At 37.4% G+C, this 19,118-nt stretch overlaps 1 protein-coding gene across 5 annotated transcripts in view; it reads right to left on the bottom strand.

Annotated features, from left to right (window-relative positions):
* mid2 (midline 2) overlaps positions 1 to 19,118 on the bottom strand; it is a 163,734-nt gene that overhangs the window by 38,788 nt on the left and 105,828 nt on the right. For all 5 annotated transcript variants that reach the window (XM_026142972.1, XM_026142955.1, XM_026142964.1 and 2 more), the window contains one exon: positions 3,410 to 3,517. In XM_026142972.1, coding sequence (XP_025998757.1) covers positions 3,410 to 3,517 — 108 coding nt within the window. The remainder of the gene's footprint in view (positions 1 to 3,409; positions 3,518 to 19,118) is intronic.

The following is a 19,118-nucleotide window of genomic DNA, read 5'->3' as shown; positions in this document are numbered from 1 at the left end:
GAGAATGGGAGCACCTTGCTCACCATGATCAAGCCTGTATAATCCGGTTATTCTGTTGCAGAGTCACCTCTGAACACTTTCCTTTATGAGACTGTCCTCAACAGGAAGCCATCTCAGTACTTTGCTCATAAAATGTATAATATGAGCCGTGTTTTTGTAGCAATGTCGCTGTGTAAAATATCAATATTCATCTTATCCTTTGCTCTCTTCTACACATTTGAATTAGTCAAGGCGCATTTGATTCATCTTCCTTGACCTTTCAAAGTGATGCATACGGGCTTCCTACATTTGACCGCTGTACCTTCAGCTGGAGAGCCTTTTACAGGCACAGACTCTCAGGAGAACAAACCTTGCTCTTTGTCTGCATTCATTGTCGACACACTCCTCTGTCTCACACACACACAAACCTATTTTAGTCTTTGTGTTAACTGTTGGGAAATTTCTCTATGAAGCTCCTCTGCCACCTTGGATCCTTCACAAGCACTTAAAATTTCATCTCTGGAAGGGTTATTCATGGTCAGAGACGGGACAACCACCCATATACACATGGGCATGAGTACACACACACACATTCACACACACAGAGCCAAATGTGTATCTGTCTGTGCAGTTAGTTGTGGACTTTCTAAAACAGCAGCAGGAGGTTCAGAACAGTCTTTCCTGCCATTTTAAATTCTTTCCTCACGCATTCATGTTGACTGCCTAAATATGAGGAGAGACTGTTATTGCTCTCTTTTTTTTTTATCCTCCGTGCTTTTCATTTCTCGTAAAGCCTGCATGTGGTGTATATTTGGGTAAACAAGCAGACAACCACACAAATATATTCTGTCCACGGCATCGTTGCTTTCATATTCATTCGCTTCTGCAAAGTGATGGTGGGTCGGGCTTATTGCCTTACTTTAGATGGCAAGGCGACACAAGTTTTTGAAATATGAACTGCTGAAAACTGAATGAAACGATGTAATATGAATTCACCGAAGTCATCATCTCTCTCTTCTAAGTGCCAGTAATCACTGTTTTTGTTTATGCACGCTGAATAAAAATGCGTCTAATCTTGGACTGATTCAGTTAATGACACACGCAGAAGATCGTCCATCTATAACTCGTTTTGGTTGTACGGTACACTTAAGCTGGGCAAACACTGTGCGATTTTTTTCAGTCGTGTTATTCAGCTTCTGCTCAAACTGTACGATTGACTTGCAGGGGTTAGAAGTTCGTAGGTCACGATGCAGGGTCTCACACTATACGGCCCGATGCTCTGATGCGACCCGAGTGCTCAAACTGTGCGTCCATAAAAATGAAGGTAATCTGTCGCTCGCTCTCCCTCTCTGTCTTTCACTCACACAGACACACCACCGCCATCAACTTTGCTAAATTGCTAATGAAAAACATTGATCAGGCAGCTGTGATTGAGCAGCAGTGTAAATCCAACTATTTTTACGGTTGTTGTGGTTGTGATGATTTTGTGAGGCCACATGGAAAAGGCTCGGATGAGCTATCCAAAGCTCATCCGAGCTTTCCAAAATTCTACAAGTGCCTCCATCGCTTGCGTCCAGATCACATGCTGTACTGCCGTACTACTCCGTCTTTTTCACTGACGTTTATGTGTTTGCACGTGCGCAGTGTGAGAAGCTGCGGTGACACCCTCACGACGGTCGTGACTACCAAGCGATTGATGATCGGGAGCTGGTCGTGAGGTGTTAATCGCTTCTCGTTACCCCACGTATACTACACGATGCACGACGCACGATGAAGGCCAAAATCGGGCCGATCACCAAAACGGTTGCACGACTGAAAAATCGGCTCAAAATGGGCCAAAAATCGCACAGTGTAAGCCCAGCTTTAGAGATACGCTTATACACCGCCTGGGGTTCCTTAACAACTCCCAGCAACATCATTTACAACAAAAGATCTTGTTTAGTTTTTTTTTATTAGGAAAATGTACATTCTGCCTGCCTCAGCAGACATTCAGTTAATTAACTATAGCTCTTATCTCAGGAGTTTAAACAATATTCAGCTTTACACTCAACAGTAACTAAAAATACAACATCTGGATGATAATCTTGCTCTGACTGATTAAATCTATTGGGACCTGTTGTGGTCATTTACATTTCTTTTCAATTCTTGGACTCTGCAACTGTGGCTATGCATGATTCACAGTTCAAAATAATCCATATTTATCTTAAGTTATCTTATACTAGGCCTTGGTGCAGCCCCTCAGTTCCTCGAGTGTCTCCCTTTAATGTCACAAGCCCTTTAAACTCTTGTGATTTCTTGTGACTGTGTGCAGTGAACTTGCAGTCTCGTTAACTCTGAAGTGAAGAGTCAGGGTTAGCTTATTAAATACATTTTGGAAAGCCAGAAATCTGTTGCTGTCTACATATACTGAAATTCATATTAACTACTTACACTCGTAGTCCAGTCAGAACCTCATAGATGTAAAACATATATTGAAAATTTACTCTAAATAAGTGAATATTGTAGTTCTTTCAGGACAGCAGTTTAACTGCAAAATGGGATAGATGCTCAGGAATCTTGTTATTATATATAACCAGATTACAGTCACTTGGCAACCAGTTGAGTCAAGTTCCCTATCGTAAAGAGACACATTCCAGGATGAGTTACGCTCATTGGCACAGACTGACTCAGACTGATTACAATATCATGGCAACCTCTCTGAATTTCTAAATTAGACAGCGATTATTTGCAAACCTTGACCAATCTGAGAGTAACTGCAATCAGTCTAAGTTGGGCCGTGAGTGTTTGGAGGCAGGTTGCCTTTCTTGAGGTGACCTGGGCAATTGCTTTGTGATGAAACGTGGTCGCCAAGAGATTGAAGGTATTGCACGCTCATCCGCTGGTAACTTCAACTACTTGCATTCAGGAAAAAAAATTCCAATAGTTGATTATGTTAATTTGGCTACGCCTAGAAATTCTGTCCATAAAAATTATGAACAGAATCGGTGACAAGGGGCAGCCGCGGCGTAGCCCATCACCCACCAGGATCGAGTCCGACTTATTGCCGGCTGTACGGACCAAGCTCTTGCAACGGTCGTATAAGGACTGAATGGCCTGTAGCATGTTCATCTGGATTTAGCATTTTCAGTGGGAGAAATGTTTTGTCACTCATCCAAGTGACTTCCTTCCTTCATGATTTCTTCAGATAAGTGAAGAAGTCATTTGGATGAGTGACTTTTTATTTATTTTTTATTAACTTACAGGGAACCATAGTAGGTTCCCTGTAAGTTAATAAAATGCCAATATTGTTGTCTGTTAGCTTTGTTTTTTTGTGTCTTAAAGGTAAAAAAAAAATCAGTCAGTGCCACATTTGTGATTGTACCTGAATTTGAATATTTCAGACTGCACTTAAAAGACGCTTAAAAAAATTTAGTTGAATATAATACTTTACCTTGGATTCTTTGATCTTCACGGCGATGACCTGTTTTCTCTGGCGAATGATCTCCACCAGCTCATCACACTCCTCTACCAGCTTAGCTTCATGCATGGCTGTGTTCACCTGAAGAGAAGCAAACACACAACTTAAGAAACCCTCACAGCCTCACTTTAAAGTCAAACTGTATATTCACTGACTTGCTCAGGTTCAATGTATCTTATATTTTGCTTTTGGTGTCTGATATCAAAAATGTGTCTGCACATTTTTTTTTCTTCCTCGTTCACATGCTCTCGTTGGGAACTTTGTAAGACTTTCGGAGTGGCAGGAAGGATCATTTGCATCATCGCATACAGAGCACGTCCTATAGTTTTCCATTTCATTAAGAATTCTGCACACCAGGAAAAGTGCCTTAAGCAACGTGCACCTGGATTAAAAATAACTTGTGAAGAACAAAACAAGGAAAAGTGATTTCCAACTCATCAGCTGTCACTGGGAAGATCATAAATCAATATATTAGGTACACGAATCCAAGGTTAAACAAAACAATTCATAAATACACATAAATATGGCAAACTAATTGGTCAGCCAATTAGGGGGCATTGCAGGTAGTGAGAAACCGACATTTTAATGTACACTGTAGATGGAATTTATTATTCATTCGCCAAAAATGTTCTTGTCCTTGCTGGAGCCCATCTCTCCTAATAAAAAGGGTTACTGTGCAGTTGGATTTGAAACACTGTTTTATACTTGTATGCAGCATGAATTTATTACAAAAATGGTGCATTAAATGATTAGAGTTACACTATTTAAAAAAACATGTTTATTTAACTCAGAAAAAGCCAAGGTGGATTATTTGAAAACTCAAAGGCACCCAGAAAAGGTCTGTGGAGACAATAATTAAATCACTCATAGAAAATGCTCACACCAAGCCAATTTAATAGATTCTGTGATTGTTTCAGGACCAAAGTCACCAAGGCAACTCTTCATCAGTTCACCATTTCACGCCAGCACTAAATGAACATCCATCTTCAAATTTGTGTGTGTGGGTGGGTGAGGGTTTTTTTTTGGAGACACTAAGGGTGTTTGCTGAATTTCAACAATGAACCACTATTAAGCAGTTTGCTCATTATGAAATATGCATACAATTACTGCAAAAGCTTTAGAACCACTTAGGGCAGGGTTTTAGATCATAAAAAAAGATACTCCAACTTCACTGTTGAACCAAAAAAGAGAAGAGAAAATCTAAATGGCAATTTGTCAAGTGAGTGGGTTGTGATTTCTGATTCATGAGCAAACAAAGGTACAAAAAAAGAGACAGAAATGACATCTATACTTCCAACCTTAACTGTGTCAGGGTTTCTGGGTCGTTGACCCAGTATTTTCAGTTCACGTTCACTGTTTATCTACTGCCTGTTCCACTTCCTGTTTTATTGTGTTAGCCTTGGTCTGTGTGCATTATGTTCAGTCCTCTTCCCATTTATCATTAGTTCATTATGTTCAGCTGTTCACTCACCTGTCTCCAATCGTTGTCATTGTTAGTCATGTATTTAAGCCCTCTCTTCCCTTCAGCCCTTGTCGTGTCATTGATGTTATGTTGTCGTTTCCGCCTGCGTTCAGTCAGCTAGCAATTCAGTCTTTCAGTCAGTCAGTCAGTCCTTCATTCATTCATTCAGTCAGTCAGTCAGTCAGTCGTCCAGCCAGCCAGCCCTTTCCTACTCCTGTTCTGTTTGTTCACTCCATCGACAATAAACACCAACCTTCACCTACCTACCTGTGAGTCCAGCATTTGGGTCCTCCTTCTCTCATCCACGACACTAATCCTGACAGACTGGTTTTAGGTCTGGGCGTACCTTACTTGCTTCATCTGCTCTAATAGTCATATTTTTTTTAAAATAATTTTTATGTTTCATACAGTAACATAAAGATGCACAAAGCTCATATCTGTTATCTAAGATCATGTTGTAACAGAGATGTAATTGGCTGTATTTACACCTGTGCAGAGGTTTACTGTAAGTGCAACCTCTATATCTCGATGAGTGATTTTGTCTGTAGGAGTCACTTCAAACCATTACAGAAATTACAAATATACTCCAGAATAAAAAGAAATAAAACTAACCCAGCAGGGTGACAGTGGGAATTTTTCACCCAAACTGGAAACTTCAGAGTTATTGAGAAAATTCAGAGAAGAGGCTAGAAATTTCACTTCAAATAAGACGTTTTCAGAGGCCAGAAACATTTACAGAGAACAGTGTTCCTTGAGCTGCTTCGCTAGCTGCTGTAGCGTTTGTTGTCACAAAAAGCTACAGGTGAGTGTTTCCTGCAGGGAAGGGACTGTGGCAAGAGCACTTTTGTTCTTGGCTGGCAACCATAACACAGTAGTACACAAGGAGATGCACTGCGAGGAGACCTCTTTTACTGTGGCACACGCAATCTTACAGAGGTGCAATGATGACATTTAAATTAAAGATCACAGCAGTGATAACAAAATACAGCAGAGCAGAATTTACAAAGATAAATGCTCATGTGGGATAGAGTAGATTTAAATGAGTAGATTTTTTTTTACATACAAACAAAAAAAATCACCTTGATTAAGAAGTGTTTTCTTAATGTTATTAAAAATATACAGAATGACGTAGATGCACATTATGATCTCTTACTTATCCACCGATCGACTGATATGATCAAAGGAATTCATTGGACTGTGTGTTTCTAAACTGTTCAATAACAGAAAATAATCCATATATATATATTTAGAGATGTCAACAGTACCAACGCATACAGTACCTTTTCACACCAAATTGTGAGAAAGCAACATTACTAGGTAATTTTTTTAGTTCTGTAGATAGTATAGACAGGTGTGCCGTGGAAGATTATCTGGTTCAATCTGATTAGTGATCGGCGTGAGTAACGGGCAGAACAATTACATTCTCTTCCACTAGAGGGCAGTGCAACTACCTGCTCTAATTAAAAGGGTTGCCAATGCCAACTGCCAGTAAGACAGAAGAAATTACATTTGGTGGTGCGCCATGTGACTTTTCTAATATGAAATATGTGTCTTGGTTCAGGGTTGGGAAGCACTGACTACCCAGTCTTTATGAAGAACTTCGAGAGGTCAGTAAAGGTTCTGATTCAATAACAATTAAATATTAAAGAGTTTCCCTCAATGTTAACCTGGCTGGTACACATGTTAACCTTAACATGAGTAGGGGGACAGCCAGTTAGACGTAACTGTTTATCTACTATCACTCACCCCAATTAGCTATTTCTCAAATTATTATTAAGACTATAAAAACATTATTACTATTGATGAAGATTAAGATGATTAATTTATTGATAGAAGTAGCTGCTCAAAAGTTTCCTCAAATATTTTAAGGGCACATTGCACACAATGCTGAGATGTGCCAAGTTTTTGGCTAAGGTCTCTTTTCGAATTCCCTTTTCATTGCAAAAGTACTCATTATATCCGTCAAACTATGCCCTATTTGTCATTTCTAGTAAGTTTTGTACTAAAAATGTCAAATCTGTTATGTGTAGACGCAGAATTGGTTTATCCCTTGAGTTGGGTGCACACAGAGAAGATTTTTCCTGCACAACTATTGCTCAAAACCACATAAATCTTTTTTTTACAAAAAAATCTGGCTTCTTGCAAGAAAACTATAAAGAAATGCAAGGTGGTTTAAGACTTGCACAGTACTGGATCCTCTTAAGGATGGCTTTGAGCCAAAGTAGGCCCTCACATGGTGAGAAAATCACAGGGGCACACAAACACAAACAACACAGTTCTGCAAAAAGCCATTTTATGACTGCAGCTTCGTAATTAAGCAGGATGAATGCAGCTATCCTGGGTCACTGTGAATTACGACTGGGCTACTTAGCAGCGTAGTTATGGAAAATTGTTCCCTCCTCGTTCCCCCTTCTCTCCGTCTCTCTCTCTCTCTCTCTCTTTTAACCTCACTCAAATTAGGCATTATTAGACTCCTCTGCAGGTATACTAAAAAGCACTGTGCCAACTTCAAGTTAAGGTCTGTTATTGGAAGAATAACCACATATAGCAAGTGTTAAGAAACCTTTCACCTGCTCCTGCTCTTAAAATATTTATGAAAACTAGTCAGGGTGCTAAAATTCAATAAAAACATCTCACTTTCAAATTTCTTAAAAACGTTTGGTTGATGATAATTATGTTTAACACATGTTCTAATTTGCTCTATTTAATCTGTCTTTGGGAAATTATTAAACTCTCCAACATCGGATAAATAAAAGTATTTGAATACAATATATTAGGCAAACTAAATGGAATTATGATTTATAAGGATTATTACTTTAGTCAATAGTAATATAATAATAATGTTAATATAGAATATCCTCCTCATTAATGCAGCTATGACTTAACCACATCCTTTTCAGTGCTTTCTACTAATTACTAAAAGTATATCTGACAAGCATGTTTGTATATGCTATTATAATGACATTATTTTAGCAAAAGCAAATGCAGATATCAGCTGAGTAATGTTACAGTTGGGTACAGCTGGCAGCACATATTTCTCTCTAATAAGCTACCACAGTTCTCATCAAGTTGACATCCTATAGCCTGTACTGAACCACAGCAAATAAACACCATATCTGCATAGCTGATCTACTGCTGGTAATCTTCCTCAGATAAATCAAGACATCCAGCACAGAATTGTGCTGAGAAATGGAGAGTAAGACGGAAGAAAATAAATGCAGTTCCAACAGTATGGGATGTTGAAATCCACTGTCCCACATTATTACAAAATGTTCTGGATTGTGGCTCACTTGTCCCCTTTCCTCACATATCACCGATCGATGTAATAGGCACAAGTCCCAATGAGAGGTTCATTTATTTATTTATCATTTTAGATGTAGCTGATTCAAAGTAATTCTTGAAGCAAGTATTGCTACTCAGCAACCATCTGGTAGTTATATCGAATTAACAAGACTTACCTCCAAAAAAGAAAAGATAAGCGATACTTTAATGGGACATAATGCATGTATAAAATCACCAGGGAAATCTAATTAAAGTTAGCGTAAGTTTGTCGACTTTATTTCTACTACACACGCAAAAGGTTTTAATATGTTACAACTTCATTCAAAGCTCAGGTTATCCCGACAGAACAAAGTCAATGCTCATTCACTATATGGATAGAGTAAAACAACAAAAACAGGAAGTATGCTCATCTACATCTCTACTGTGGACTGGTAGCACTTTCTGTTACAGCTTGGCCACATCGTTATAATAGTGGGGTATGAGTGTGAAAGCAAATATAATGTGGAAATAATTACAACGTTATTACAAAGTAACATCCAAATAATAACCAAGTAATATCTTGTATGAACAATGGATCTAGCAGAGAGGTACTAACTTTAAATTTGTATAATTGGTTAATAACAAGACCAAATGGGGCTAATAATGACAATATAAACATATGCCTGTAAAGCAGGACCAATTAGTAGTCATACAGTAATATATAGGTAACCATATGATGACCAGCTGGAACTAAAATGGTAACATTAGTTCATTATGATTTTTATATAATAACTTAAAAGTTTCAGTGATATCAATAATAGGGGAACACTGCTTTATCATATTAGGATACTATTGCCATAATGCTGGAATTAATCCAACCTTACGGCGCCAGTATTCTTCTTTGTTTGAAGGTTATCATGTAAACATATTTAATTCTGAGGTGTATTGCCTGGAAACATAGGGCAGTTTCTATGCAATAACCAGGACTCAAGCAGGCTGAATGAAAGATGTCTGGTCATTTAGGTAATAAGGGATAGGTAATAATAACTAAGAATCATTTTTCAAACGTCAAAGGCAACAATTAAGTGATGACTTCAAGATTATTAATAGTGCGGGTTTATGGAAGGTGCAAACCACTGGTTACACTCAAAAACAAAAAGACTTTGCCTGATAAAAACAAAAACAAAGATATTTGTTTAGCAACTATCTATGAACACTTTTGAAATGTGAAGTCGAAACACATATCCAACTCTCCTTTTCTAAAAACTGGTAGTAAGTAGAGAGACAGTATTTTAGGAGTTGTCAGTCATCAGGAGGTGAGCTAAACTCAAAACGAGTCTTTGCTTGTTAAATTCCCCCGATTCTGAGATTCGGCATTGCAATTTCTCACTGTGCTGTCATTTTAAGAAAATCCATTGACTGCAGACAAATGAGATGAATTGTGTGTGTGAGTTTTAATGATGCTGCAGTGCTCAATCTTGAAAATACTATTTGCTTTTGTCACAGAAAATCTCACAGCTGAATCACCATAATAACATCACAAACACAGCAGAGAATGCAGCTAAATTAGCCGCCCACCTTGACATTACAAAATCCCAACTTGTTTTCTTAAACTGCAAATCTTTACAAATGCATACTGTGTTAACAAGCACTGCTCACGCCCACACCGATGTATTTTAAATTCTAGTTAACAAGCAAAGGTTTCACCGCATATCAATTGTGGCAGGAGTGGTAAATGATGTACAAAATGTCTAACAGATCTTGTAGATTTCAGATTGACATACATCAAGAAAAGAAATAGTCTTTTATCCAAGAAAACTGTCGAAACAGATATATACAAATCCTGTTGTGCTGTACATTAGTCTTAAGCCACCCCTCATTCCTTTATATTTTTCTAGGAAAATGCGTGCATTGATTTACTGAAACATGTTCAAACATACATATCATATAAGAAAAAACAATTAGCGCAAGCTAGAAAGTCAATACTTTGTTCGTCAACACAGCCTGAAATCTCTTAGGTAAACTTTCTTATAATTTCTTTAAACAGTCTTCAGGAATAGTTATCCAGGCTTCCTGAAGTGCATTCCAATGCTGAAAAATGAAACTGAATTCATCACTCCATAGGACCTTATGTTACTGATTTCAAATCCAGGTCTTGTGTAATTTGGAATTCCTTATCCTTTGTTCCCCATTTTCCTTCCTTATGAAAGGCTTCTTGACAGCCACCCCTTCTTCTGAGACCATTTCACTCTCACTTGGTGTTGGCTCTATCTGGTAGAGTATCACTTCCTGTTCCCGTTACAACACACAGACCTTCGCACCCTTGGAAAACCCATAGCTAGCCAGGCCCCTGTGGCTGGTGCACTTGAAGGTAGCTTTAGTTCTTCCCCTAGCAGACTGTTCCGAGCACCCGGGAACACAGGGTGGCTGGCTTAAATTGCTGTCTGTCTGAATGGTGTCCAAAATGCTTTGCTTTATAGATAATTGGGAACCTTTTTGGGGAAAACCTGTTCTTGTTAGGAGAGACTGCATCTATCCTAATTTGGATGGAGCAGCTCTCACTTCTACAAATCTGGCCAAATTTAATAAACCCCCCCAAAATCTGACTATCCAGAGTTTGGATCAGGAAGCGGAGTTGCAGACTTACACGCCTCTCTGTAGCTTCTCTCCTCCTGCTATCTCCCCAAAACCCCATCCCCTTAGAGACTGTGTCAAAACAAAAAAACAAACCAAAAATCAGCAAAAAATTATTTAAACACAAAAAAATCACACAGAAAGAACAATACTGTATCCACGACTGCACCAAAGAGTAAAACAGTGAAATGTGGATTATAAACATTGGGTCTCTCTTTTCTAGTCCCCTGTTAGTACATGAATTAATCTCCCACTACAGCTTGTTAATCAACCAAAGACCAAGACAGAGTTTTAATTCATTTGAAAAAAATGATGCTTAGCTTTGTCCACCCTAGCTTGAAAAACTCAAGAAAAGTTTCATTTGTTGTTATCTATCGTCCACCTGTCTGTTTTTTGTCTGAATTCTGAGACTTTTTATGTGATTTAGTTCTCAGCTCAGATAAAATAATTATTGTGGGAGATTTTATCCATGTAGATACTAAAAATGACAGCCTCAGCACGGCATTCAATCTATAATTGGACTAATTAAAATGACATCACACTAGCTTAGAACATCCTCATTTAGCCTTGAAATCCAGTTTATCGCTCTATAAAAAAGCCCTCCGTAAAGCTAGAAAATCTTACTATTGACCACTCATTGAAGGAAGTAGGAACCCTAAATTTCTCTTCAGCACTAAAGCCAGGCTGACAAAAAGTCAGAGCTCTGTTAAGCCAAGCATTCCTTTAAAGTTAACGAGTAATGACTTCGTGAATTTTGTCACAAATAAAATTGTAACCATTAGAGATCATCATCATCATCATCATCATCGTCGTAAAAGAGGAATCTGCAGAGGAATGTGATACTTGAAGAGTTTCAGTCAGGTTTCAGAGCTCATCGCAACACAGGAACAGCTTTAGTGAAGGTTACAAATGATCTGGCCTCTGACAGTGGACTCATCTCTGTGCTTGTCCTGCTAGACCTCAGTGCAGCGTTTGATACTGTTGACCATAATATTCTATTAGAGCGATTAGAACATGCTGTAGGTATTACAGGTACTGCGCTGCAGTGGTTTGAATCATATCTATCTAATATATTTACATTTGTTCATGTAAATGGGGAGTTGTCTTTACACACTAAGGTTAAATATGGAGTTCCACAGGGTTCTGTGCTAGGACCAATTCTGTTTACATTATACATGCTTCCCTTAGGCAGTATCATCAGAAGAAATAGCATACATTTTCACTGCTATGCAGATGACTACCAACTTTATCTATCATGACGCCAGATGACACCCACAAATAATTAGTTAAACGTGGATGACCTCAAATTTTCTGCTTCTAAATTCAGATAAAACTTAGGTTCTTGTACTTGGCACTAAAAATCTCAGAAATGCAGTGACACTGTGTAGGACCGCTTTCTTCTATTTGCGCAATATCTCCAAAATCAGACACATCCTGTCTCAGAGCGATGCTGAAAAACTAGTTCATGCATTTATTACTTCTAGCCTGGACTGCTGTAATTCCTTATTATCAGGATGTTCTAAAACTCCCCGAAAATCCTTCAGTTGACCCAAAATGCTGCAGCAAGATTACTGACAGGGACTTGAAAGAGGAAGCACATTTCTCATATTGGCTTCTCTTCATTGTTAAATCCAGAATCAAATTTAAAATCCTCCTCACATACAAGGTCTTGAATAATAATAATTGACTACTTTGAGGAAAAGTATAAAGACACGATTGATTGCTCAAAACTTTTGACTGTAATAATTACAGAACAGTGACAGCCAGAGCAATATATGACTTCCAACATTGGCTGCTGTAGCCAAAATGGCACCTATCTTGTAAAGACGGCTAGGCAAAGTTCAAAGCAGTGGTTAACCTTTTGCTGACACCAGAACAGTTACATTTTGAATACGCTCTATGCTCAATCCAGTCGTTTGCTCGCTCATATTTCTCTTCATTTTTTCTGCCTCTGTTTGATTCCGCCTGCTTCTTACTGTCCCCAGTTTGCCTCTTTAAGTGTGACATGAAGTCCTTAAACAGATGCAAGGATTTAGCGTGACAGCTTTAGCTCTGATGCTGTCCACAAATTCTGGGATAGCACCCAAAGATTTATGACATCCAGCTGGCACCTGGCTCTAAAAATGGTTTATGTATGTAATAGAGTAAAAGAAAATGCAACCGTGAGATCAAAGTAATGGATGTTGTGTCAAAGAAAGGTGATAATTGGAAACGCCTCACCAAAGTGTTTATTTACTAAGCAGATTGACTGCATTTATTTCTGTTTTTCAGGGTAACAACTTCTAACCTCTTGTCTTCTTTTACTTTTCAACAGAACAAAGTAACACAAACATCAATCACTACTAATTAAATTATCATGCCTATTATCAAAGGACACCCGTCATTATCTCTGCTAATCATATCTCAACACGCATTTGATGGATTACCATGAAAATTTATATGGACATCCATCCTTCCCAGACAGTGTGCCTTCATTAGTGTGAATGCTTGAAAAGCATTCACAGTATTGTTATTCGAATCTTTATTATTATTATTATTAGTGTGAATGCTTGAAAAGCATTCACAGTATTGTTATTCGAATCTTTATTATTATTATTAGTGTGAATGCTTGAAAAGCATTCACAGTATTGTTATTCGAATCTTTATTAGTGTGAATGCTTGAAAAGCATTCACAGTATTGTTCTTCTAATCTTTATTATTATTATTATTAGTGTGAATGCTTGAAAAGCATTCACAGTATTGTTCTTCTAATCTTTATTCTATTTTATTTATTATTATTCTGTATTCCGTACGTTTTTTGTAATCTATCTCCTTCAAAACCGTTCAACTTAGAAAAACCATTCAAACACCGTTAGATTCCTATTCTTTTGGACAACACTGCTTCTATTTTTCTCATTTTTAACATTTATATTTTTTATTTTATTCAACTTTATTTAACAAAAATTTATAATGTATTTCAATGGGGAGACCCTTCAAATTCTCATTCAAATTCCTCCTCTTTAAACTGTATCTACTTCCAGATACATTGACATAGAGCCACCATTCAAACTTTAAAACGAAGACAAGACATTCAACTATTCAACTTGTATTTATCTTTTCAATATCTATTATACTTTTTCTTCAGTTCCAGTTTAAGTTTCATGATGTTTTTTCACCCGTTTCAGAGTTTATAATGGGTGTGTATGGGACGGAATGTTGGGGCTAGAGTGAGACAGCTCAACTGCTAGAGTGAGAGGAGCAAAAAAATTAATCTTAAAATCTTTTTTAAAACTGCTGCTGTGTCCACAGCGTTTGCTCTACAGGTATGATTTTACCCTCAAAACGTAGCCATGGCTGTCCTCTTTCATCCAATGTGTTTACTATTGTACTAGGTGTTATGGTTCTTTCATAAATGTCACCAATGCACAGCCTCCTCCCTCCAACTCTTCCATAGACTCTAATGTTAAAATGGCTCAGAAGGTTTGTTTGAAAATCAGAAGAGCATGGTGTCTTTACACTGTCACCACGTCCATATAATAAACTCCACAGGCATGAAAACTGAGAATTAGGTAGACTAGACATGGCTGTCGCTCACGGTGAAAGAATTTTGTCAATACGACATGTACTTTTCATTTGGGAAGAATTTGTTTGGGCCTGACTTTTCTGTTCATTTTAAGCAGCAAAAGTGAGGTGCATGTCTGTGTACGTGTGTATGGAGCCATTGGGTGCAGTCACTATAGCAACCAGGCTCACACCTGCCTGCTTAACGAGCTCTGCCTGCCACTGTGCCAAGATTCATCTTAAGCACTTCTCTTTCAACTGCTGCTGTGTCCACAGTGTCACAGCCATCATTTTACCCTCAAATTGTCGCCATCGTTGTTCTTTTTCCAACATCTTGTCTTTCAAAGCTCAGAGATGTAAACTTTTTAAACTGTGTGGATCCAAGTGGAGGGATCACATTTTAGTCATTCAGTGATTCAAAGAATATGACCTTTTAATATTCTTTCAGATGTTTTCTGACTCTAAATGTTCTTTTCTCATTTCTTAGGTTTTTCTAATTTACAATTAAAACATTTTCAGCTTTTTTCCAACTTCTTCTTCTGTGTAACCTTCAGCTTTTAGCAGTTCAGCACTGTTGTTTTCAGGTTAAATTCAGGTTGTTTTTTTTTTTTTTTATCTCATTCAAAATTTTTAACTCAAAATTCAGCAATTAATTCATTTCAGTGCATACATTCAGATTCAAGCATTCACACTGCAGTTTCTTCAGAAAATGCACTTTCTAGTTATTAGTGTGAATGCTTGAAAAGCATTCACAGTATTGTTATTCTAATCTTTATTATTATTATTATTATTATTATTATATTTTATTCTGTATTCCGTACGTTTTTTGTAATCCTATAACTTCAAAACCGTTCAACTTAGAAAAACCATTCAAACACCGTTAGATTCCTATTCTTTTGGACAACACTGCTTCTATTTTTCATATTTTTAACATTTATATTTTTAATTTTATTCAACTTTATTCAACAAAAATTTATAATGTATTTCAATGGGGAGACCCTTCAAATCCTCATTCAACTTACTCATTTTTAAACTCTTACTACTTCCACATACATTGACATAGAGCCACCATTCAAACTTTAAAACGAAGACAAGACATTCAACTATTCAACTTGTATTTATCTTTTCAATATCTATTATACTTTTTCTTCAGTTCCAGTTTAAGTTTCATGATGTTTTTTCACCCGTTTCAGAGTTTATAATGGGTGTGTATGGGACGGAATGTTGGGGCTAGAGTGAGACAGCTCAACTGCTAGAGTGAGAGGAGCAAAAAAATTAATCTTAAAATCTTTTTTAAAACTGCTGCTGTGTCCACAGCGTTTGCTCTACAGGTATGATTTTACCCTCAAAACGTAGCCATGGCTGTCCTCTTTCATCCAATGTGTTTACTATTGTACTAGGTGTTATGGTTCTTTCATAAATGTCACCAATGCACAGCCTCCTCCCTCCAACTCTTCCATAGACTCTAATGTTAAAATGGCTCAGAAGGTTCGTTTGAAAATCAGAAGAGCATGGTGTCTTTCCACTGTCACCACATCCATATAATAAACTCCACAGGCATGAAAACTGAGAATTCAGTAGACTAGAAGCTGCTGTCGCTCACGGTGAAAGAATTTTGTCAATACGACTTTTACTTTTCATTTGGGAACGATTTGTTTCGGCCTGACTTTTCTGTTCATTTTAAGCAGCAAAAGTGAGGTGCATGTCTGTGTACGTGTGTATGGAGCCATTGGGTGCGGTCACTATAGCAACCAGGCTCACACCTGCCTGCTTAACGAGCTCTGCCTGCCACTCTGCCAAGATTCATCTTAAACACTTCTCTTTCAACTGCTGCTGTGTCCACAGTGTTAAAGCCATCATTTTACCCTCAAAACGTCGCCATCGTTGTTCTTTTTCCAACATCTTGTCTTTCAAAGCTCAGAGATGTAAACTTTTTAAACTGTGTGGGTCCAAGTGGAGGGATCACATTTTAGTCATTCAGTGATTCAAAGAATATGACTTTTTAATATTCTTTCAGATGTTTTCTGACTCTAAATGTTCTTTTCTCATTTCTTAGGGTTTTCTAATTTACAATTAAAACATTTTCAGCTTTTTTCCAACTTCTTCTGCTGTGTAACCTTCAGCTTTTAGCAGCTCAGCACTTTTGTTTTCAGGTTAAATTCGGGTTTTTTTTTTAATCTCATTCAAGATTTTTAACTTAAATTCAGTAATTAATTCATTTCAGTGCATACATTCAGATTCAAGCATTCACACTGCAGTTTCTTCAGAAAATGCACTTTCTAGTTCTATTTTATTATTATCTATTCCGTACGTTTTTTGAAAGCCTACTCCTTCAAAACCGTTCAACTTAGAAAAACCATTCAAACACCATTAGATTCCTATTCTTTTGGACACTGTTGCTTGTATTTTTCTCATTTTTAACATTTATATTTTTAATTTTATTCAACTTTATTCAACAAAAATTTCCCATGTATTTCAATGGGGAGACCCTTCAAATTCTCATTCAACTTACTCATTTTTAAACTCTTACTACTTCAACATACGTTCACATAGAGCCACCATTCAAACTTTAAAACGAAGACAAGACATTCAACTATTCAACTTGTATTTATCTTTTCAATATCTATTATACTTTTTCTTCAGTTCCAGTTTAAGTTTCATGATGTTTTTTCACCCGTTTCAGAGTTTATAATGGGTGTGTATGGGACGGAATGTTGGGGCTAGAGTGAGGCAGCTCAACTGCTAGAGTGAGAGGAGCAAAAAAAATAATCTTAAAATCTTTTTTAAAACTGCTGCTGTGTCCGCAGCGTTTGCTCTACAGGTATGATTTTACCCTCAAAACGTAGCCATGGCTGTCCTCTTTCATCCAATGTGTTTACTATTGTACTAGGTGTTATGGTTCTTTCATAAATGTCACCAATGCACAGCCTCCTCCCTCCAACTCTTCCATAGACTCTAATGTTAAAATGGCTCAGAAGGTTCGTTTGAAAATCAGAAGAGCATGGTGTCTTTACACTGTCACCACGTGCATATAATAAACTCCACAGACATGAAAACTGAGAATTTGGTAGACTAGACATGGCTGTCGCTCACGGTGAAAGAATTTTGTCAGTACGACTTTTACTTTTCATTTGGGAACGATTTGTTTCGGCCTGACTTTTCTGTTCATTTTAAGCAGCAAAAGTGAGGCGCATGTCTGTGTACGTGTGTATGGAGCCATTGGGTGCAGTCACTATAGCAACCAGGCTCACACCTGCCTGCTTAACGAGCTCTGCCTGCCACTCTGCCAAGATTCATCTTAAGCACTTCTCTTTCAACTGCTGCTGTGTCCACAGTGTTAAAGCCATCATTTTACCCTCAAAACGTCGCCATCGTTGTTCTCTTTCCAACATCTTGTCTTTCAAAGCTCAGAGATGTCAACTTTTTAAACTGTGTGGGTCCAAGTGGAGGGATCACATTTTAGTCATTCAGTGATTCAAAGAATATGACCTTTTAATATTCTTTCAGATGTTTTCTGACTCTAAATGTTCTTTTCTCATTTCTTAGGTTTTTCTAATTTACAATTAAAACATTTTCAGCTTTTTTCCAACTTCTTCTTCTGTGTAACCTTCAGCTTTTAGCAGTTCAGCACTTTTGTTTTCAGGTTAAATTCAGGTTGTTTTTTTTTTTTTTTATCTCATTCAAGATTTTTAACTTAAATTCAGTAATTAATTCATTTCAGTGCATACATTCAGATTCAAGCATTCACACTGCAGTTTCTTCAGAAAATGCACTTTCTAGTTATTATTATATTTTATTCTGTATTCCGTACGTTTTTTGTAATCCTATAACTTCAAAACCGTTCAACTTAGAAAAACCATTCAAACACCGTTAGATTCCTATTCTTTTGAACAACACTGCTTCTATTTTTCATATTTTTAACATTTATATTTTTAATTTTATTCAACTTTATTCAACAAAAATTTATAATGTATTTCAATGGGGAGACCCTTCAAATCCTCATTCAACTTACTCATTTTTAAACTCTTACTACTTCCACATACAATGACATAGAGCCACCATTCAAACTTTAAAACGAAGACAAGACATTCAACTATTCAACTTGTATTTATCTTTTCAATATCTATTATACTTTTTCTTCAGTTCCAGTTTAAGTTTCATGATGTTTTTTCACCCGTTTCAAAGTTTATAATGGGTGTGTATGGGACGGAATGTTGGGGCTAGAGTGAGACAGCTCAACTGCTAGAGTGAGAGGAGCAAAAAAATTAATCTTAAAATCTTTTTTAAAACTGCTGCTGTGTCCACAGCGTTTGCTCTACAGGTATGATTTTACCCTCAAAACGTAGCCATGGCTGTCCTCTTTCATCCAATGTGTTTACTATTGTACTAGGTGTTATGGTTCTTTCATAAATGTCACCAATGCACAGCCTCCTCCCTCCAACTCTTCCATAGACTCTAATGTTAAAATGGCTCAGAAGGTTCGTTTGAAAATCAGAAGAGCATGGTGTCTTTACACTGTCACCACGTCCATATAATAAACTCCACAGGCATGAAAACTGAGAATTCAGTAGACTAGAAGCTGCTGTCGCTCACGGTGAAAGAATTTCGTCAATACGACTTGTACTTTTCATATGGGAACGATTTGTTTCGGCCTGACTTTTCTGTTCATTTTAAGCAGCAAAAGTGAGGTGCATGTCTGTGTGCGTGTGTATGGAGCCATTGGGTGCAGTCACTATAGCAACCAGGCTCACACCTGCCTGCTTAACGAGCTCCTGCTGCCACTCT

The sequence above is a fragment of the Astatotilapia calliptera genome, chromosome 2, assembly GCF_900246225.1.
Source record: "Astatotilapia calliptera chromosome 2, fAstCal1.2, whole genome shotgun sequence".
Lineage (NCBI taxonomy): Eukaryota > Metazoa > Chordata > Actinopteri > Cichliformes > Cichlidae > Astatotilapia > Astatotilapia calliptera.
This window is presented reverse-complemented; position numbering and strand designations above follow the sequence as displayed.